The 22,582-nt window shown below is 42.1% G+C and overlaps 2 protein-coding genes and 1 long non-coding RNA gene across 9 annotated transcripts; 2 read left to right on the top strand and 1 right to left on the bottom strand.

Annotated features, from left to right (window-relative positions):
• The first annotated feature begins 984 nt into the window (after window positions 1–984).
• LOC100845572 (uncharacterized WD repeat-containing protein C2A9.03) lies at window positions 985–10,557 on the top strand. The gene is made up of 9 exons (XM_003563876.4): window positions 985–1,261; window positions 2,080–2,247; window positions 2,322–2,408; window positions 4,684–4,818; window positions 4,912–5,022; window positions 6,666–6,757; window positions 6,967–7,072; window positions 9,558–9,644; window positions 9,739–10,557. The coding sequence occupies exons 1-9, from the start codon at window positions 1,118–1,120 to the stop codon at window positions 10,150–10,152; spliced, it is 1,344 nt and encodes a 447-aa protein (XP_003563924.1). The 5' UTR covers window positions 985–1,117; the 3' UTR covers window positions 10,153–10,557.
• Window positions 10,558–12,507: 1,950 nt separating this feature from the next.
• On the bottom strand, window positions 12,508–22,405 carry LOC112270197. Of its 7 annotated transcripts, none has more exons than XR_002962584.1 (7): window positions 22,281–22,405; window positions 21,053–21,338; window positions 19,964–20,943; window positions 18,651–18,858; window positions 18,351–18,422; window positions 16,309–16,422; window positions 12,508–13,154 (listed from the first exon to the last, which is right to left on the bottom strand). It is a non-coding gene; the product is annotated as an uncharacterized LOC112270197 (long non-coding RNA). The 7 variants fall into 7 exon arrangements; XR_002962581.1 differs by lacking the exon at window positions 12,508–13,154 and having other exon boundaries at window positions 16,073–16,422; window positions 19,964–20,062; window positions 20,877–20,968; XR_002962582.1 differs by lacking the exon at window positions 12,508–13,154 and having other exon boundaries at window positions 16,073–16,422; window positions 19,964–20,062; window positions 20,877–20,943.
• LOC112270196 lies at window positions 13,137–15,415 on the top strand. Its single transcript, XM_024458052.1, has one exon. It carries the CDS (start codon window positions 13,721–13,723, stop codon window positions 15,161–15,163), a length of 1,443 nt encoding a protein of 480 aa, XP_024313820.1. The 5' UTR covers window positions 13,137–13,720; the 3' UTR covers window positions 15,164–15,415.
• Window positions 22,406–22,582: the final 177 nt, after the last annotated feature.

The raw sequence follows: 22,582 nt of genomic DNA, 5'->3' as shown, positions 1-22,582 counted from the left end.
AGGTTGCTAATTAAATTGTCAGATTCTTTTAAACATAGACCCAGATACAAATCCAAAATGCCCGAATAAATGCACATCTAATAGCGATATATTAACTTTTTTTAAAATTAATCTGAATAGTTAATAATTTGTATGCAACAACTACTACGTCTAACGAGAATTTATAATTCTTTTATCCATGTATTCTTAAAAAATGTGATGATTGTATATATTTAAAAGCAACTCCGCTACTCTGATTGACACTCTGACCAAATTAGTTTTTGTGTAGGATGTGATTACAAAGAGGCCCAAGCTAAATCCAGATAAGTGAGTTGTGTTGTACCAAGGAAGCCTGTCTGACCTTGTCAACTTCAGCGGTATTAACAAGTGACGTGACTCGACGAGATTTGCTGTACAATAAAGAACTACATGCAATGTCGAAGCCGAAAAAATGGCATTGGGTTCAACATTGTTTGCATTAGTATAAATTTTCACCAATAAACAATGATAAAGACTAATGTAACGAAGACTTGCGATGTTTTATTGGGTTCATTTGAAACCAACAAGTGTATGCTGGCTCCGTCCGTGGCCGTGCAGCGCAGACTTTCGACTGCACGATCATAATATGTTCATCTCACTACTGGTAAGTTGACTGAGTATTTGTTGGAATCAACGTCATAAATTAGTCGTGGAAAAATTGTGTAGACAAATTAATTTGTTAAGTCAGATGAATTCTGAAACCACTACACGACTGCCGTAAGCAGTCTCCGCTCTAGTTTCTTTTTCACATGGGCCGAAGGCCGAAGCTGATCCATGCGATCTGCTCATCTGTCTCTTTTCTTTTCCTCTTTTCCGTCGTGAGCCCACCCCTGCGTCCTTCCGTCCCATCTCGCTGCCGAGCGCCCCAGCCCCAGCCCCCTCGCTCGTCTTCCTCCTCGCGCGAGCGCCGCCACCGCCGGTTGATCTCCCCTTCGAGTCTCTCGCTGCCGACCGTTTCTCCTCCCATCACCCGACGAACGGATTGCGCCCTTTAGCTCCCCGTTTCATCTCCTTAATCTCCCCCAATTCCTAACTGAGGCAAAAATCAAGGTAGGGCGGGGCCCTACCTTTGCCCTACTGGGTCCTCCGCCCGCGAGACATGTCTCATCATCACGACAACAATATTGAGATGGAGGATGATTTCGACATGGACGACCCAGTAGATGACCTTGCTGGAGATGAATACCACGAGCTGGAGGATAGGGATTCTGACTCTGACGAGGATGATGAGTATGCCCATGCTGTATGTACTTGTCGATTTTGTTGTTTCATTTGCAAACTAGTTGACAAGTACCAGTACTTCATGCGTGTACCATTATTCTTATGGTATTTTATGTAGGGCAGTAAATCTTCTTTAGCTAATTTATTCTTGTTGTTGACTTGTGACAGTATATTAAGCAATGAAGGGCTCAATAGACTTCGAAAATATTGAATTACTGTTTTGTTAAGTTGGGCATTGAGACACCGCACTTTCAATGGACATCTGCATCTATAGCTTTGTGTTCAATTGCCCTAAATGTATTACATACTCCACTTCATGTGCTTGGATATGTTTGTTTTTAGCCCAACCTCTTGATCTGCAAAATACTCCGTACTTGGATAGCCAAAATTTAGTTCAAGGTTCTGCTTGCCCATGAGTTGGTGAATATTGACAGAAATAATGAACTAGAGCGGACAAAGAAGCATTGGCATGCCAAAAAGTTAGCAACCCCATCCGAACAAAGTCCAATTTTTTTGGTATGACCAGTAAATTCGTAAGGTAGATTTTGTCCACCATAAAAATATACCTGTAATTCTCAAACTGGCATACCCAATGTTTTCTCTCTTTTATTTCTTAATTGTCATGAAACTTTATAGTGCAAATTAGTGCAGTCCAATTTGGCGAGACTGGAAGGTAATATTTTTCCCAGTAGTTCTTCAAATGAGTTCCAATTTATATTTTAAACACCAAGAGTGAAGATAAAATATGGCATCGAGTTTGTATCTGCATGGACCTTTTTTTCACTGTTTATGTTATTTGTATAGTCACTGGAATGCTCTAAAGAATATCTGTTTCTTTAGATTTATAAGGCATCCGACACATCAGCAGCAGAAGCAAGACGTGGAAAAGATATTCAAGGAATACCATGGGATGAGCTGAAAATCACCAGAGAAAATTACAGGCAGACCAGATTAGAACAGTACAAAAACTATGAGAACATACATAATTCTGCAGAAGCAGCAATGAAGGTATACCTTTTAGGTAACTTACTTTCTGTGGGAGAAACTATTCTTACATTGTAATCTATACTTTGGTAAAACAGGCATGCAAATCTACTGAGAAAGATGGAACATATTATGAGTTCAGAAGAAATACTAGATCAGTAAAATCTACTATCCTACACTTTCAGGTGAGTGCATATACACCTTTTTTTTGCGATGAACTTGCACCCCTTTTTATACAGTAGAATTAGAATATACATTCTTCATTTTAATAAAGATGGTTTGCTACCAATTATTACTAGACAAATAGTTATTTGAAAACTTATCCATTGTACTATAGAAATTTTTTCCAAAGCTGAAATGGTGTGTTAGTCCAATTAAAATTTTCTTTACTTATATGAATATGCTGCATCACAGAAATTTTGCTGTAAGGCTGTAACAATGTAACATCACAAGAAATTCTGTACCACAGTATCAACACGTGCCCTTTAGCCAGAAATCTGATCTATAATGTCTCTACAATGAGTGTAAGAGTGTTTATCTCTAGATAGCTATTGTTTTTTATGCATGGCTCTTCAGAAAGAGGTTTTGTCTAAACCTTATAAATTCTAACCAACCTACCCTCCCCCCATGGGGAACACGGGTGGCGGCCCAAACCCCCTTAGCTTCCACCCATCCTTATCGTCCCCATCCCCCCAAGCTAATGTTCAGTTTATATTGAGGAAGATATTATAACTTGACCAATTCTCACACGAATAAAAAAAAGAATCAACCTCACGTCCAGTGGTTGACTGGTATTTCATACGCATACATCCAAAATTGACATCAGGCATCAAGCACACTCGCAGACCATCAAGAAAACGAAAAGAGAAATACATCAGCCAATTAAACGGCAGTGTCCATTAAAAAAGTTCAGCGATTTGCAATTTTTTGTAACACGTAGGGGTGATCCCGATGAAGCGAATCTGCAAGTAGAGGTGAGGGATGTAGGACATGCACCGAGTCAATCTTGTTCAGGAGGGGAAACGCCATGGTGCAAGGTGAAGGGCCAGGTCCGCGGGACGGCGGCGGCTAGGCACCGCCTAGGGTCGTGTTTCCTTTTCCTTCTAGGTGAATGGGAGGTAGGAGACGGAGGAGTGTGTTTGAGTGACTAGAAGAGTAACACAGGGGGCGTTTTGTAAAATGTGCTTTAAGTGGACGGTGTGCATCCCGCCTAACATTTTGGCCTTGGCCCTCTATTTAGGATCCGACGGTTGTAAATGCAAGTTTTCAGATTTGCACTGGAATGGAGTTTTCACCTGATACTTCCCACTGATGGTTGGTTGTCCCTGTGGTGCTTGCGCAGCGGTTGTGGTCATGATCAGGTCTGCTGAGGTTTGGCTGCCGCTGCAGGCTTGATGGATGTTGATTGCTTTGTACTGTGTCTAGGTTCTATGGTCCCTTGGTCGTAGCCTAATTGGATGGTTGTACTCACCAGTCCCGGTTTCTCGCTGTGCTCGCAACTCTTAGGCCGTTTAGAGATGTTCTGGTTTTTTCGGCCACATTTCTCGGGCCATGCCTCAACTTCTGAGTTGTAAAACTCTTTCTTCCTTAATGAATATATGTGCAGCTCTCCTGCTTGATCTCTAAAATCCTAACCAACCTGCATCTACTTTTCGTCAGTTCCTTATGATTGCTTACATTGTACTCCCTCCGTTCCATAATTCTTGTCGAAATTTTACATGTATCTAGACACTTTTTAGGAATAGATACATCCATTTTTGAGCAAATTTGAGGCAAGAATTATGGAACGGAGGGAGTACAATGTACATGTAATGTTCAAGTTCACTAAATTAGATCGCAACTGTACATTTTTTTCATAATATTTCTGTTGATAGTTAGAACTGTTCAGTTGTTTAGGGGCTTACCCTCTTCTAACATCTGGTGACACAGATGGCAGTTGCCAGGGAAGGGTAGTCACAGACCCTGTCACTGACACCTGATATCTTTAAGTCCATGCCTGACTATAATTGTAGATTGATTTCTGTAGAAACAGTTAATTGAAGGGGTACCTAGTATATCTTCGATTATTGATTTATCTAAGCGGTTCTTCTGTGCACAAGTTACTAGAATTTTGTTAAATTTCAGCAAAAAATTCCAGCCACCTTCCACAGCCCTTGGATCTTCATCCAAGGATTGACTGCATGAAAATAGAGTCCACCAAGTGTTCCTTACGAAATTCTGGAGTCTATTTGGCATGGTAGCATCCATCCATTAATCACCATGCATACTATTCTTTGAGAAAAAAAAACTGAAATCATGGTTTAACCTGTTCTAGGTTCTATTTGTTTCATGATTCTGTGATAAGGTTCTATTAAGTAATTTCGTTCAATTGGTAAAATAAAACATGAAGTCTGGTGCTTCTCAGTTACGATGACGCTTGTTTGTTTTCCTTATTTTAATTGAGTTAAACTATGGTTTCAGCTGAGAAATTTAGTATGGGCTACATCAAAACATGATGCCTACCTAATGTCACATTACTCGGTGCTGCACTGGTCAGCCTTGACTGGCGTGGACACAGAAATTATGAATGTCCGAGGGCATGTTGCACCGAGTGAGGTAGGTTGATAGTTCTTGGCTAATTTTCCTTGTAGGTTGCATTTCTTTGCTCACTACCTCTATTAATGCTATTTTCATTTTTTTTTATTGCAGAAGCACCCAGGAAGTTTATTAGAGGGGTTTTCTCAGACTCAGATTACTACGATGACAGTCAAGGATAATTTGCTAGTAGCTGGCGGTTTCCAAGGAGAGCTAATATGCAAAGTAAAATTTCTGTATCACAGGGCCGGGCCGGCAAAATTGGGGGCCCTGTGCTAAACGCTAAATGGGGCCTCCTACCTCACTAGAAAAATATAGCTAATGTGTTACAATAACATATATAATATCTTACATACTCCCTCCGTTCCTAAAACAACGACAAGTATTTAGGAACGGAGAGAGTAGCATTTTACCTCCTACCTCACTAGAAAAATGTAACTAATGTGTTATAATAACATATATAATATCTTACATAGCAATTGGATATGTTAGAAATCATGCCTATTTTAACTCCTAGTTGCATAATGTTTATTTGAATTAAATCTTGCTCACTTTCTCTTTTATTAAGCTTTTGGACACCAGATTCATGCTTTCTAAAAGCTATGATTCAGACCTTGAATTCTTGAAACACTAGATACAAAAGATGCATAAAACAAAATTAAAGGCATATTGATCAACAAAAAATCAAACAGAAAGCAGATCTCAAATGGGTACCGGAAGTAGATCCTCCCAAATTGCTAATCAAGCCTGTTGCTAATTGCTTGCTGCTAGAGTGCTAGTGCTCTGCAGATCGATTGGGTAAGAAAGAATCTGAAGCCGCAGTCCTGCGCGATGGATGAGGAGAAAAACAACAACCGGACCAATTGGCCGTCGACGATTGGGATGATGGGATCGGACGAGGCGTTGAGGACGGCCAGACTGCAGATCGATCAAATAAGAAAGATGGCGCCGTCCCACGCGATGGAAGACGAGAAGACGCAGTGCGGCAGCGACGCTGGAGTCACGCGAGCGCTCGGGCTACCTGAATCCCTGATAAACGGGCTGGCTAATGCTTAATGGGTTACAGCGTAGCACTGTATAGCAGTAGAAATTTTGGGCCCCCCCAAAATTTGGGGCCCTGTTCGACCGAACAGGCCGCACTCCTGTCCGCCCGGCCCTGCTGTATCACATTGTTTTTGCATGCATCCTATCAGTTCTGGATATTTCTTCATCGCACATGATTCAGATAACCCAAATTTGTGGATATCTGCCTCTCGCCATGCCATTAACCTCACACCTTCATCAACCTTGGAGCTTCAGCCTGGACCGTCTGCATCCACCTCACTCCTCATCTCCTGCCCCCTGTTTGCTGCCAGATAAAACCTAACTTACTTTACGACCTCGACACTGGCCCCTCTCTTATTCATGGTTCTCACGGAACTGCAGTCACCCAACGTGAACCTCCTAATTCCAATCTGAAGGTCTGTGTGACCCGTGTGGCAGATACGATGGCTTGTATTTTGGGAATAAGGATTGTGTGAAAGCACTCTTTTTTTAGAAAAATCATTAATTTAGGTGCTATCTGCCATTGGTGATATACCTGAGAACACTATATTAAAGTTAAGCTTGTTACATATGATGAGGTCCCGCTACCTCTCTCTTGTTTGCTGGTGGCTATGTGCACAAATGTGCTGATAGCTATATTCTCGCGTACTTGCTAGTGCACCACCTATTTAAGTTAATTGATGCTTTGCAATTGCAAAAAAATTGAACTCGTGATACTACACATTACATTCTGTTGAGCTTGAGGTCGTGAGGATGCTGAAATCTCTTAGTGAGCTCTTGATTCTGATATTTCGCTGACGTTCACCTTTGTTAATGTGATACAGCACCTTGATCGGAAAGGAATAAGCTTTTGCTGCAAGACAACATATGATGATAATGCAATTACCAATGCAGTGGAGATATTCAATACTTCAAGGTAAGATCATACTGGTTTGTTAAAGATACAACATTGTGGAGCATCCTTAAAGGATTAGGAAACTAGATGGATAGCAGACACAAGATTACTCATCCTGGAACTTCTTCAGCAAAATGTCGGGAACCAGCTCATATCAACAACTGGTGCAAAATTTTCATTGGAAATTAATATTAATACTAATGTTTTTCTCTGGTCCATACTGTTTTCAGTGGTGCCGTTCACTTCATCGTTTCTACCAATGACTCTGGTGTGAGACAATACGACATGGAAAGATACCAGTTATATAAGCACTTCCGCTTTGAATGGCCAGTGAATGTAAGCTCTGTTATGCACATTACTGTTGACTTCTTTTGTTTTTTATTTCTTATTCCATTATTTGTTTGGAGCACTACTTCAATATCTTTTCTTTCTGTGTCTTCCTGAAATGATTCCTGAAACAAATTTGATACAATATAATAAAAATCTTATGAAGATGCTTTTTTGAAATAGTCTTGATAAAGTCATTTGCAACTTAATGTTGCTATTATGGTGTTGACAATCCTATTAAAACATGCACATATAATTGCTGATGGCAGTAGCAAACTAGGTTAGATAATACTCCCTCCGATCCTAAATTGTTGTCGAAATATTACATGTATCTAGACGCTTTTTAAGAATAAATACATCCATATTTGGGCAAATTTGAGTCAAGAATTTAGGATCAGAGGGAGTAATATATTTAACATTGTGCTCCCATCCTTGATATAATCCATACCTTGCTACATTTGTCTGTGGTTTTCTTTGCCGCTGTTCAAGGGATAAAGACAGTCATGGTATGTTATGAGTTATGACCGAAGGTAGTAGCTGTAATGATTAAGGAAACTTGTATTGCAAAGAAGCCAATACACCAGTACATGTACACACATAAGTGGGAGGAAATATTCAGGAAAGTTCTTATACAGCAAGGATATTACACAACTAGTATATACATGTCTTACACCGACCTGAATCTCATGATGGGTTACCTATGTTGAGTTGAGAGTGAATATCTAGTGCTCCCACCTTGAGGTGCTACGTACTACCAACGCACGGTAGCACCTCTAAATGCTACTCCCTCCGGCCGGAATTACTTGTCGAAATATTACATGTATCTAGACGCTTTTTACACATAGATACATCCGTATTTGGGCAAATTTGATACAAGTAATACCGGTCGGAGGGAGTACTAAATTTTTGAATTTTTTTTGAGTCGATAAGATGTATCTATAGGCTCACAAAATTTCGAAAGCAAATTCGATCCACACATAGAGAAACAAAAAGACAAAACCGACGTGAATAGTGTCACTAAAAAACAAAAGCAGTAAATTTTCAGACACTATTCATGGCTGCATTTGTCTTTTTGTTTCTCTGCTTGTGAATCAAGTTTGGCTGTGAAATTTTGTGGGGTTATATCTTGTCGACTCACTCAATTTTTTTCGGAACAATTTATGACTTTTTGGAGGTGTTTTCATGTGTTGGTAGCACGGTAGCACCTAAAGGGGCGGGAGCACTGGATATCCCTCGTCGAGTTTAGACAGGTAAAAGTTGTGAGGTGCTCGAGCCTATGCGTTTGTGAAGAAATCTGCCAACAGAAGCTTTTACTGAAGAGCAATAATCTTATCCTGCACCTGTGAACCAAATGTAGGAAGCATCAACACTGATATGCTCTGTGAGCTTGCTTCACCAGGTCTCGAGCTATGCTGATAGCACATGTATTGCCAAAACAAAAGAGTTTGTGCTGAAAAAAAAAGATCAAAATCCTCAAGACCATTGTAGCCAAGTAGCCTTTATTGTCAAATGAGCCATCACTTACAACTCTATATTCAAGCGAAGAAAGTGTTGTCTACTTCTTTGTCTTTCAAGCAATGAGAGAAGCACCTAGAAAAACATGATAATAAGTAAGAAAAGTGATAATTCCACCAAGATATCACATGTCACGAGATTAAGAATATGCACTAGGTACGAAATTTCATAATGGGTCATGCAGAAACAAACAAGACTCCCAAGAAGATTACGATAACCAGTAAGATCCTCAAGTGGCTCACAGGTGAACCCTGAGATCCATGTGGAGTCTCAGTAGTGCACAGATCAAGACAAAATAACTAGTTGAAGTAAAGACTAAAAATATGAGTGTCACTTGTGATAGATTATGGACCATGTGGCCTTCCATCTCGTTGTCTCCCTTCGTCTTCTGGTTGAGAAGGTCATTCTGGGTGGCCGTGGAGTTGTGGAGAGACCTGCTGCCCAGAGCTCTGGCGCTTGCACATAGTTTGAGGGAGAAAAATGGACTTTTTCCAACCCTAAAAAACGTCTCTTCATACGTAAATAAGGGCAAGGAAACAGAGATACTTGGGTTTTCTTGCTTGCTTTATCTCTGGTGAAGTACATTTATACAGAAAGAGAGGAAAACAGACTGAATCCTAATAGCTAGAATCTATCTTTAACTTGAAGGAAACTAAACTAATCAAATCACTAATTCAAATGAAATAGACTTGGTGGCGAATGCGATTGTTCCATTATTGACTCTTCTGGATGACGGTCACCAAACAGCCCATGCCATAGCCTTGGGCGGTTGTCCTTGTATAAGGCAGTGCTTCTCTCTAGGAATTCAGCTACATACTCGCTAATTTCGGTGTCAACTGATAAACCAACCGTTACATTATCTTTTCCACATCTATTTTCTGGATAATACGAGAACTAATTTCTTGTGTGTTAGCATCAATACAATTTACTTTTACTTTTTGTTTCAAAGTTCCAATTCCTGACTATCTAATGGGTGCAGCATGCGTCTTTGAGTCCTGATGGAAAGCATGTAATCATTGTCGGGGACGATCCAGATGCTTTGCTTTTTGACATTAATTCAGGAAAGGTAAATCAACATGCACATATGTTAGGTTTAAAGCATTTTACGAGTCTATCAATGTATCTTAAGTTAATAATATAAATGAATTATATCAAAGCAGGTTATTCATTCCATGAAAGGTCACTTGGATTTCTCATTCGCATCGGCTTGGAGCCCTGATGGCCAGACATTTGCCACTGGCAATCAAGACAGGACATGCCGGGTTTGGGATGTGAGAAATCTCTCGCAGTCCCTCCATGTCTTGAGAGCTAACGTTGGTGCTATAAGATCTATTCGCTTCACATCAGATGGTTGCTTCCTGTCAATGGCAGAGCCAGCAGACTTTGTTCACATCTTTGATGTCAAAAGTGATTATAATAAGAGGCAAGAGTTGGATTTCTTTGGTGAGATATCTGGTATGTCTTTCAGCCCTGACACGGACACACTATTGGTTGGTGTCTGGGATAGGACCTATGGCAGCCTACTTCAGTTTGGGCGCCTCTATAACTCCTCGTACCTTGATTCGCTATTATGAGGTCAAAGCAAACAAGAATTGTGCCTCAGTTGTGCCGGATTTCATCTGTTGCTGATTAGGTATCCTGGAGTTAACTTGGTCATTCGTTAATAATTCTTATATCCCGTTGTATGTGTACATAAGAAATGTATACAGCCATAGCCTGCTTTGAGGTAGGAGTCATAGGTTAGATTTCTAGGGCTAGTTGGATCCATGAATTTGGATGTAACTTGTGTCTGGCAGTTCTATTGTGAACATCTCCTGTATCGACCGGAACCGGATGCCTCTGATAGTTGCGATCCCACAGTCGTGCGGTGTAGTTTTGGTTGTGTTGAGCTGCTATACCGGAAAGGAATTGTTCAGTCTGCTGAATTCACAATACTTTGATTTTAAACTTGATACTCCCTCAGACCGATATTACTTGTCTCAAATTTGCCCAGATACGGATGTATCTATGTGTAAAAAACGTCTAGATACATGTAATATTTTGACAAGTTATTCCGGCCGGAGGGAGTATAATTTTTTTTGGCTCATCAGTATATTAGGTTTAATTTGTTTCATAAATCCGGACGTTGGATGGGATTCTGCTTCTCTGGCTAACCAATGAGCAACAAAGTACGGTCTTTCCAGCGTTATAGACACCGATGCAAAGACAGGTCGAATCAGTTTAGAGATCTTCATAAAACAAAATCAGCATAGAGATAAGTTATCTTTAATTATTTTTATTGGGCGATAATTTTTTCTTTTACCAAACAAATAAGACATCTCTTATTAGCCAAACGGGCGATAATTTTTTCTTTTACCAAACAAATAAGACATCTCTTATTAGCCATCAATCACATATCATTCTGGTCGATTGCCGTGTGTTTGGGGCACTCGGCAAAGCCTTGTTAGCTCTGGGTGAGGGCTTTGCGAATGTCACCCTACGACCGACACACACCTTAACGGGGAAGACCCACCTCGTGGAGTGTTTTATATCAAGTTTTGGCAAAGACTGTCGTGAGCAAAAGTATAGTATTGGGAGGAAAAAAACAAGGGACAGAGAATAAGGTGGCACATGGCCAAATTGTTTGCCAAGTGCACCGACCGACACTTGGCAAAGCACCGTGTGCCAAGGACACAAGGAGACGATATCTGTCCTCATTATTTGGCGAGAGCGGGCCGGCAACACTTGTTGGACAAGAAGAGGCACAATGGTCAATGGAACCCGGAGGGGTGTCGAGCCTAGTTGCAGAGTTCGCTCGTTTCGCCAATCAGTTGTACTATACTGACTTTGTCTACCGCGCAACTGCCGCGACAGGGCTCCTTCAGTGCTGTAGCCCGACATCTGCTGCGAGACTACCTCGGCAAGAACGCTACCGCTCCTCTTCTTCTTCTGCCTCGGGCTGCCTCTTCATAGAACTTGCAGGCTGCAGTTCCCCCCCACAGGTTAATGAACCAACATCTGCAGCTTCACACAACATACTAGAAACCCACGCGCACGATCTGGCATGCACTCGTAACGAAATTTCCTAATGTCCTGAAATCTCTAGGAGTTGCCCTGTTTCATTGCTGGGTTCGTTTAACCACGACGCATCTCACGACACCTAGGACATCTCGCCTCGTCATTTTTCAGACCAAAACTATAACCCTAAACTGCATGCAATCCAAGACTAAACATGCTTGTTTTGACACTCATATAGTGCATTGCGCGCTTATTTTGACATGCCTGTCCGCAGCACGCATCGGCATGACAAAGCTTCATGGAGGGTTTGCACAAGATTTTCACCGTGATATGGCATTCACTAGTCGGGTGTGTTGCCTCCTTGTTGTGTGTTTTATTTGTTGGTGATTCAACCTTGATTGGTATGAAAATTCTTGTCATGTCTTCTCTGACTAGACCTGGCAACGTCGGCATGTGTGTGCCTGTCTTTTTATTCTAAGAAACATCGATTACGGTGAAGACACGCACACATGCATGCCCGCACACCACCGCACACACGAGCTCACACAATGCCTATAGAAGACCGAAGTCGGGGAGCGTCTGGATGTTGACAAAGTCACCACTTGCACCCTCACTGTTGACAGGTACATTGCTTACCACTTGAAGGATAAACTGCTGAAACGACACACACAAGGTGCCAAACCTGGGATTTGATCCCTAATTGATTGAGGATATAACTATGACAAACCATCCAAGCAATGGTTGGTTCTAGTATATCTCCTTGAAGGCGCTTCGCAAGAGAAGCAATTTAGTCAGAGGTGCTTTTGTCTCATCTTGTGATCACGATCTGCAGATGTTGGTTACTTCATATATTCTACATGTAACTTGATGCTTTGGCCTTGATGCTTGACATCTTTAATAATATTATGACTTTGTACATCTGAAATACAGAGGCCAGGAGGTTCTAACCTTCCTTAATAAAATAAAATGTCAGAACATACTGATCGTGCAGTTTGTGTTTCGGTATGAGTAATATGCTTCTCCCTCCAATCCATACCAACCGCTGATTTGATTGGAGGTAGTACTTCATAACAATGTAGGAAGGAATTTACACACAAGTTAGGACACAAAACTGCTGTGAAATTGTGAGTTTTGGTGCAAGGAATAATTTTCTCATATTTTGACATGGAACATCGGCGGTATCCAATCAACTCAGAATAAACACGTTTTAGAGTGTTATTATTTTTCACGAGTAAATAAACGTACTTGTTGGGTCATGTTTGCAATAATAGGGAAGAATATGTTTCTGTTAGCTCTACACGTCGTATATGGAGATAACACTGAAAACATGGTATGCAATAAATTAGTAGTACCTCCTAATGCAATTTTGGAATATAAAAATTAATCAGTAGTTATTAATGTTTGCATATCTCAGGAAAAATGTGATGATGGATAAATCTGGTAACAATGAATTCAATATCCTTCCCTTGGCATTGCCATTAGTCCTCCAGGCCATCGCACTGAATTAGAGAGCCGGAGGGTGAGTTCGATGGCGAGATGTTTAGCTATTGCCACCAGAAGGCAGAAGAAGAGCCCAAGTCTGTCTTGCATACAGAGTACAAAGTCCATTAATACAAAAAATGGCTACGTTTGTAAGGCACAGCTAATTCAGCACAATAAACCTGGGGCATGTTTTGACCTCCACTACAAGTGTAACTGACAATGTACCATGAATGCTGGCCAGATGGGGCCCACAGTACAGATGCGACGTACTAGATTACCCAGCTTCTCATCCATCGCTGTGGGGCCAATTCCATGACACATAGGACAGTATGAAACACATCCGAAAAAAAAGAGAGGAAGGAAAGAAACGGATCTAGTCAAATCAAAACCGCAGCTGTTTTTCTTCCCAAAAGAAAATAACCAAAGTTGGTTCCAGGATCACAGAGATACTCTCGCTGCGGACTTCCATATTTGCATATATAAAGATTTCAACCATTATTGATTACTGGGGCCAGCCAGAGCTGCTAGCGTTCATATATGTAGCCCAAGAGCCGGCGGCTGCCTCTACCACTTCCTCTCCTTGACACCGCCGAGCTACGCCAAACGCGGTATCGCCTTCTTCCAGACCCCTCACTCCGCCCTCTTCCTCTGGATCCCCTCTACATGAGTAGTAACAAGAGCAACCTGCTCTGCGCCTTGGTGTTGCTAGCTGCGTGTCTCCGCTTGCTCGCCGGAGACCTGCTGATCGCTGCTCAAATTGGAAACGGCTTTTTGTGCCAAGATCCAATCGGGAGACCACCGAGCAGCCTCATGTTGAGCCATGACGAGCTCAACGGCACCAACGCTGCTGCTCCTGCCTTCACCCAAGAGGTCCTCCATGAAGAGGTGTTGTTGTCAGGTGATGATGCGTGCACCGGAGGCGAAGAAGGAGTGCTATTCGGTGATGAATATGCACGAGAAGAGGTAGAAGAGGGAGAGATCTTGCCAGTCACCGGTCAGGAGGTTGATCTCAGCGATCAAGATTGGGAAGAACATGGAAGTGTTGGCGATGTCCAGTGTCCAGAGTGCGGGAAGTACTTCAAGAACGACAAGTCCATGTTCGGCCATCTCCGAAGCCATCCAAACAGAGGCTACAAAGGTGCGACACCGCCCACCAAGCCGAGTGCGACACCGCCCACCAAGCCGAAGAAGCTACTGCCGAACGACGATGGAATTGCATCGCCGGTTGACAAGGTCAGGTATAGCCAGCGCGATCCCAATCTAAACTCGTACGAGGTACTGGCGGCCTATGTGATGCTCACGCTCAAGTCCTCCGACGATCAGGCAGCTCCGGTAGCACCAGATAATAAGAGGAAGTACGAATCAGGTGAACTAGATGTACCTGAAGAGGAATTAGTGATGAGCAAGGGTGGAGCAGATGTGATGCTCAGCAACCATTATGGCAGTTCAGCTGCTGACAAGCCGGGAGATGACGCGGTGCGCCGCAATAACCATGACAGTGCTGTTGCCGTGTTGGCAGGATCTGATATGGTGCTCCGCGACGAGCATGCCAGTTCCGTTGCAGGGATGAACGCAGTGCTTCACAATGAACATGGAAGCTCCTCCGTCGCAGAGGTCCCAAGGAAGGCGTGGAGGAAGAAATCCAAAGAAGGAAGAGAGGGGCATAGGAAGGAAAAGGGTGTGCGAAGTCCCAAGGAGAAGCGTCCTTACATCTGCAAGCATTGCCCAGCAGAGTTCCCAAGCCATCAGGCTTTGGGAGGGCATATGGCTGCACACAACAAGGAAAAGAGGATCCAGGCCCAGATTGAGCAAGCAGCAGATGAGGCACATCTGGGCAAGGTAGAGCAGAGCCTCAACAGGCAGGAAGCCAATTGCGGCAGCGACGAAAGCAGGCGAGCTAGTCTGCCACTGTCCACCAGAGAACTGCTCATGGAACGCTACAACACGTTATTCCAAGAAGGCTGGCAATCCAGGCAAGGCTACGTGAGACAACACATTGACAGCAAGGATGGCGATTCTCCAATGATAGCGCCGCTGGTCATTGCTAGGGATAGGCACAGGCTATTAGACATTGACCTCAATGTCGAGGCTCCTGAGAAGGAATAGAACACGCATCTTTTGCGTGTTTTAGGACAAAATCAGAAATAAATGCTAGCATGCTGTAAGCAAGCAAATTACCATGTATCTTGAGAGAAGCTTGAACCTGAACAACCAATATTTTGTGCTCTCTTTAAAGCTATACTTGCCAACTATACCAGGACATAATACTACATCATGGCATGTGGCCAAGGTCTAAACGAGCTAAGTTCGCTGCAGCTACGGATGCAAGCTGGATCCCGTTTCTAAGTCAATTCTAAATGCAAAGTCAAATATAAGCAGGACCCTGCTTGCATCCCTAGCTGCAGCACAGTCAGAACGGTTAATTTACTTTATGTACTTCCTCCGATCCATAATAAGTTTCTCAGATTTAGTACAAAGTACAAAGTTGTACTAAATTTGAGACACTTATTATGGATCGGAGGGAGTAGTTTATTTATAGGACCGGACCAATAAATTCAGCATCGCGGATCAGAATTACCTTGAGATCAAATTTCTCAAACAGTAGAAGCTTATTTTGCCGAAAGCAATATATATCATCCGGTAAAAAAAAACAATATATATCACGGCCCTTCGCATTATCCTCTAAATCAATTATAGGGCTATATCATACACTTGATTTATCAACCAATAGACATAGCACGGACAAGATTTTCTGATTTTGCTTATTTTTACAGTTTACATAACGTTCTGCTCAAATATATTAAAAAACCTCTTGCATAATACAAAATAGAATTCTATTCTTAAATACATTAATCTGCTACAGTTGTAAAGTCAATCAAATATGCAAGCGAATAATATTGTAAACAAGGTACAAACCAAATTGTATTTTAATACTCAAAACCTCGATATAATGTTCGGTACGAGAGATGTTGCACAGAAGATGCTATTAGAGAGTCGGGTGTACACAATTCACACTTTTTAAAATAAATGTATTATTGTGGTCGCCTTATTTCAAAGCAAATATGTAGGAACATAACGCGATAAATATTACAGGACACAATTAACATATACAATGAAATGTAAAAAGTTCTTGAACTCGCAGCTTAATTTTCTCATTAACCTGTGGTACGGAAACTACATGCTGAACTGATATGTTCACGCATAACATAATGCTTGTAGTATTCCCTAATGACCAAAGTAAAACAACTTACCTACAGGAACATGTTTAATGAAAAACCTGAAATTCTCCACGTGTACCCTTGGGGAAATGAAGTAGAATCAAAATAATGTGAGACCATGCAGGCAGTCCTTCTGGAATCTGCACCCTAATATAAAAAAGGGAATTTTGAGGATGTTACATAACAGCTTAGGAAGATTGAATTTGCTCGCATATAATTCTTATATGATTTTAATTTTTTTGAAAAGTTATTTGGATACATGTTGTATTTTGTAGGAAAGAATATCCTATGATTATCTAATATTTTGTCAGAATTTTCCTGATTTCTCTGTGTTTTCCTTGTCTCTGTTATAGGATCAAACATGTGGCAACAAGAAGAGGGCACAAACAGAAGTGAAAAAAGAGAGAAGGGTATTTTTAAAAAGGGCGGAGAGAAGATTAGCGGTCTGATGAGTGGCAAAAAGTAGATTAACATTAAAGCATTTATAAGCCTTTTCAGTACATAGACAGCTCCAAAAAATATATCAAATAATGAAATAATTACTTCTTAACTTGGTATTTCTTACATATAGATGCAGCTAGTTACTAAATACTAAGTCTGCTGAAAAGCGAAATTAGTGTGCAGAAAACACAAGGCTTCAAGATGATCAGATACTTGAAAATCACATCCATGTATTTGTCTCGAAAACTACTTTCACTATATGATATTTAGTTTATTGATCCCTGTAAGAAATAAATGAACAATGTCGCACCAGTGGCACCCGGGGTACCACCATTGCGCAATGTGTGGGTCACCTCGCTTGCTCCCCGCAAGGACGGCACCCCAGGCAGCGCGGTGCGAGCTGCCCGGGAAGCCACCAGCCTGGCAGGACTAGCCGGGCTGCGGGGGTTGCCCCGGATGGCAGCGTGAGGGTTCCCGTCAGGGCGCCCCCTGGGAAGGTCACTTGCCGGGGAGGGTGTTCCCTGGCGCAGGCGCTTACAACAGGGCCGGCGCCCAATGCAAGCAGAGTATTGGCACCATGTGGCCGCCCGGCAGGCTCCTTTTGTGCAGGGTTGGTCAGGGCGTGTAGTATGGCACAAGCAAGCATTAAATGCTCCGACAGAAGGGTGGTTCCCTGTCTAGTCAGCCCACAGTGAGTGGCTCGTAGTGAATCTAAGGCACGTACCGCCCTAGCTATAGCACTTTGCACCATGCATGCATGCCAGCCCAGCAAGGGCAAGCTGCTTAGGGTCTTTGCTCAACACTTGTCCCCCATGCACCGAGGCACCTGTGGTATCCCCTTGGGTATAACAGGAGGACCAACGCCATTGGTCGGGGGGTTCGGTTCTTTCTAGATTACACTCCAGTGGAGTTTGAGTAAGGGTCTTTAGCCCAGAAGTAGCAAGTAGCCACTTAGCAGAAAAGGGGAGAGAACGCCTGGGGTTTCCCCCGGCAACTTGTAAACACCTGTTCATTGGCTAATACAAACTCAGAAGCAGGATGTAGGGTTTTACACCTCCGGGTGGCCCGAACCTGGGTAAACAGGTTTGTGCATTGTACGCTCGTCATTGGCCTCGCCGGCGATCGTCGGAGCGATCCCCAACGCCCACTGCCGAACCAAAAAGGGGGTGCCTCGCATCCCCGGTGTCTAAGCCCCGGGCTACGACAAACAACATATAAAATCATAGAAATAGTGGTCAAAGTTATGTTCTGGAAATAATGTCAATGTCCGAAAAACCACCTTTTAGGAAGCTGGCGGAGTAATAAGTAAAGGTACCATTTGCCTCTGTGTCAAAGTGCAGTGTAGATGCAAGTGATTTTCCTGTAGTTGTGGTAGCAATCCTGACCAGGTCGCATTTCATACAAACTGATTTGAAGATGAACAGTGTACTGTTCACGCCTGGTCAAACCAAGTGCCCATATCGTTGCCATACTTGAAGTACAAGGAATGACTCAGATACTAACTATTTGATGTATTCTTTCAGAACTCTCAGCAACTAAAGACATAACTCACCGTGACGTCATTTTCCATTATTCCATGAGTTGAAAAGAAGTGAAAAGTGCAAGACGAGAAACTTTTGTACTAAACTCCTTACCATACTTCGTGCATTTTGAATCCTGGCCATACTCAACGCGCCAATACAGGTGTGTGTCCATCAGTCTTATACCTGTATGAACGCAAATAGAATAAACATAAACAGCAGAACATGCTCTGTTTCATTAAAAAGACATGTTTACACACACTTAAGCAACAAGAGAAATAGCCAACAACTAATTAATGAAAATTAGAAGGCAGCAACTTATTAATGAAAATAATAATAACAGAAGTGCACGTGTCCAATTCAATTTTATACGGAAACACATGGAGAAGGCTGGTGTAAAAGAATAAGACTAACCATGGCAGCATGGACATAAATCTTCTCTCAAGTGTGAGTCGTTTTTTGTCCAGGGGTTTACTACCCAAGAGCTTGATGATAATTCGAATATTACCAATCATTGCTTCGTAATTGGCGCGCTACTTGTCATATGAATTAAAATCCTTAGGCTTCACAGAATGCCAAAGAAGATACTTGGCAACAGGGCTATCCTTGTGAATGCTCCCAGCTGGTGAAATATGACCAATCATGACAGTGTCACCGAAGCTCAACAAGCAGTCAACAAAAACAATTGAATGCACAGTCTGTGACTTGCACTGTCATTAAAAATAATTAGAATCATCGATGTAAAAAAACAGTTAGAACACCATTAATAAATTAATTTATATCATTAGAAGGACCAACAATATAACAGGAGTGGAGTTCTATTGCTAATTTCAAATTAATATTGTGCTAGCTGAAGATGTGAATGTTAAGCCAAACAATTCAACCTGTATACTGTGATGTGCATTAGTTACTTTTACAGCAAGCTTACTTACCTTCTAATCTTGCTTGGTTTGCTATCTGTCCCAAAAGAAAATTGGTCAATTGCACTTTCCAGTTCCGATCGGCTTGTAACATGTCGGTTGTATAATTTTTAAGAAAAGATGATCTTGTGCATCACCATTCAGCATCATAAGCATATTGTGAAATACAGAGGTCCTCCATTTGAGGAAGGCGGACTGTTCCTTGTTTTTCTTGAATTTCAGTCCCATATTGGACTTTACTGCATTTTTGGACCTCATTAATTACATGGTCTGCTGGAATCTAAAAGCAGAAACACAGAACTACATACAACTAGAAATCACATATGGAAGGAGATACCACAGGCTAAAAAGAGGCTCTGATGGAATCCCAGCTTTGGAGGCTCGCCTGTACGAAGGCACTGCTCAGACTACCGCAACACTCGAGGCCTCCGGACCCCTAGTTTCAGCTGCAGTAGACTAGCTGTAAAGTTTCTTGTTCTCGTTTTTGGCCCTCTTTCGGTTTTTCTGTTTTTCATTTTCTTTTTCTTTTTCAGTTACTGTTTTCTGTTCCCTTGCTTTGTTTGTTTCTTCTTGTGCCTTGTAAGACTCGCGCCATCTCGGTGCTTTATTCTAATGAAAATGATCCACCCCTAGGGGCGGGTCCCACAAAAAAAAGGGAAGGCCACCAAATTCAGACACTCTATCACACATGCTTGCAAGGTAACAAAGGGCAAGCACGCCGTTACAATCCAAAGTAAAGATATTTTTGGAAAGCCCTGCACAAAAATATAATTTTATATGAAAGTTTTACTAACAATAGATGCATACCTGTAGAACTATGCGTGAGGGATTAAATGGGACCTTGCTTCAGGGAGGTCTTCTCCCAGCCCATGATATTCTCCCTTATCCTCCTCAGCAATTTGGAACCTGTCGCAAGTAGAACACAGATGGTGTATGACAGTTTATCTGGAAAAAAACATTACCAGGCAGTACATCAAGTGATCAACTTCCTTATGACATATTCAACATAAGATCAATTATTTCCTATTAGTGGGCAACAATAACAATTGTACTGCATTCCATCTGCTCTAAAGACCGTATTGTATTAGAACAGCTTCGAAAATGCAACTGGGACAACCATTTTCGTTATACATTATTACTCCCTCCGTCCAACAAAAGATGTCTCAAGTTTGTCAAAATTTGGATGTATCTAGACATGACTTAGTGTATAGATGCATTCAAATTTAGTCAAAGTTGAGACATCCTTTGTTGGACGGAGGAAGTACTATATTTGCAAGATATAGTTAAAATGCAATGTTGTGGAAGTATTTTCTTAAGAAAAGTCTAGTCACATTAGCATGGATACCATTGTTAAAACCAAAGAGTACGAAAATACTGCCCAATAAGTAACTGACATGTGATGTGCTCCTGGTCCTCCATGCCAAATTCTCCGAGGCAAGAGTACTTTCTTTTTCCGAGAAAATGCAAAGTTTGCGCCTTGATGCATCGATAAAAAGAATACATAGTTACAAGCCTAAGATCAGGCCATAACTAGGGGTGATCATTCAGTTCGGTTTTGAACAATTTTGTGACACATTATATAATTTTGTTTTATAATATTCAGAATCAAATGAACCCAACTAAATTTCTAATTTTATTTTATTTGGCTTTGCATACATCAGAAATGACAAAATAAATAAAATTCAGTGTAACAGTAGTATAGCAGATGCAGCTTCAGTACTTTGCCTTGTTGTGATAGCAGCCTCATTTTTAGTTGTTGGGGTAGGTGCACGCATCTGTTGAGACATCTGATAAACATAAGTAGATAAATCGCTGAAATAATAAATACACAAGTCATTGAGATGAACATACATAGGTTTTCCATGTATAAGATGTGAGGTTTTGCAGAATACAAACCTTGTTGTGAATTTTCAATTTTGATACTCGAGATTGTGGTCAGCCAAGAGATTTAGAAGATGCCTTGTGCAGCTGGTGGCCGTCCCAGGGTATGACATGCATGTAAATCTTGAAAGAGTTAGGCTTCCGATCTTGATTATATACTCCCTCTGATCCTAAAATCTTGGCGTGGAATCTCTGGTGCTGTCTTTTTAACCTTGACTAGAGTCCTCGAACCCAGGTGGGTGGGTTCATAACCATGTGTGCCCACCATTGCACCTCGGGAGACCTTCTCAAATCTCTCGCGCTGTCATGCAAATAGTACATGTTGCAGCTACAACATTTACGTGCAAGTTTTTTCTTGTGGAACAAAAGCATAAAAAGTAGAGGAGTACATGCATGCATCGGAAACTTTGATTGGTTCGGTACACCAGTATGTCACAACCAACCAAACTACACTGAACAAATTAGTGTACATTCATTAAACGAATCAGGGGCGGAGGTAACACCCAGGCCAGCACGGGCCCTGGCCCCCCCTAAGATTTGGAATTTGTCGTCAACCCCCTTCATAACCTTTATATGGTTCGGTTCTTTTTATATACGAAAATTAGGCTCGCCCTAGCCCGAATAACCGACCACGCAAGACAGACCATGACCAATGGCTGTAAGACAAACATACAACCGGCACAACAAAACAACTATCATCCTAGATGCCGTCGACACATGTGCACAGGACACGAAACCTACCAAAGCCTCTGCCACAGGTGATGTTATATCCAATTTGTTTTTTTATAAGTAAATTAGCAGGTGCTCTGCTATTGCATTAAGAAGGAGTAGAAACTTGTGTTACAGAAAGACCACATAGGTCAAACGTTGCAATCCAGAAGCCAAATGCACAAACTTGTGTACAGCTTAGCCAAATGCACAAACTTATGTTATTACAACATTGCATATTTTTTTGAGTTGATTTGTGTGAAATTCTATTTCGCGGAAGGCGCATTACCAATTCCTAATTCGTTGATCACCGAGGGCGGGGATGCTGTAATGCCTGCCACTTCAGGAGGCCCGTCAATGCGAACCTAAATGGATTGCGGGCTGCACATAATCATCAAAGTTCTTGATTCAGTTAACCCCCTTCCCCTTTGCGGCTTTGTCAAACGATGAACTGGAACGCCGCCGGCGGAAACACAACTCGATATTTAAAATCAAAGCAAAGAGTACAGAAAGCGGAAAAGCTGCATATACGAACCGATCGAAGACGAGGGGAGCAAGAATGCGACGAGCGGCGGGCTCGCATTCGGCGGAAGGCGTTGATGTGGGAGGAGGCGTCGAGGTCGAGTTTGCTTTCGTGTCGCCCCGCGGCGTGGCCACGACGGCAAATAACGGCGGCAGGAGGAGACAGAAACTAGCAAAACACGGCCCTAGCAGCAGCCGGGCCGGAATAACCGCTTTTATGGCCGGACTAGGAAGGAGGCTCGGCCAGAGCCGTCGGTTCTGATTGTCCGGCCTTTTGGTCGGTAAGGCAGAGATATAAGGCCCATTACAAGCCCA

The sequence above is a fragment of the Brachypodium distachyon genome, chromosome 1 (assembly GCF_000005505.3).
Source record: "Brachypodium distachyon strain Bd21 chromosome 1, Brachypodium_distachyon_v3.0, whole genome shotgun sequence".
Lineage (NCBI taxonomy): Eukaryota > Viridiplantae > Streptophyta > Magnoliopsida > Poales > Poaceae > Brachypodium > Brachypodium distachyon.
This window is presented reverse-complemented; position numbering and strand designations above follow the sequence as displayed.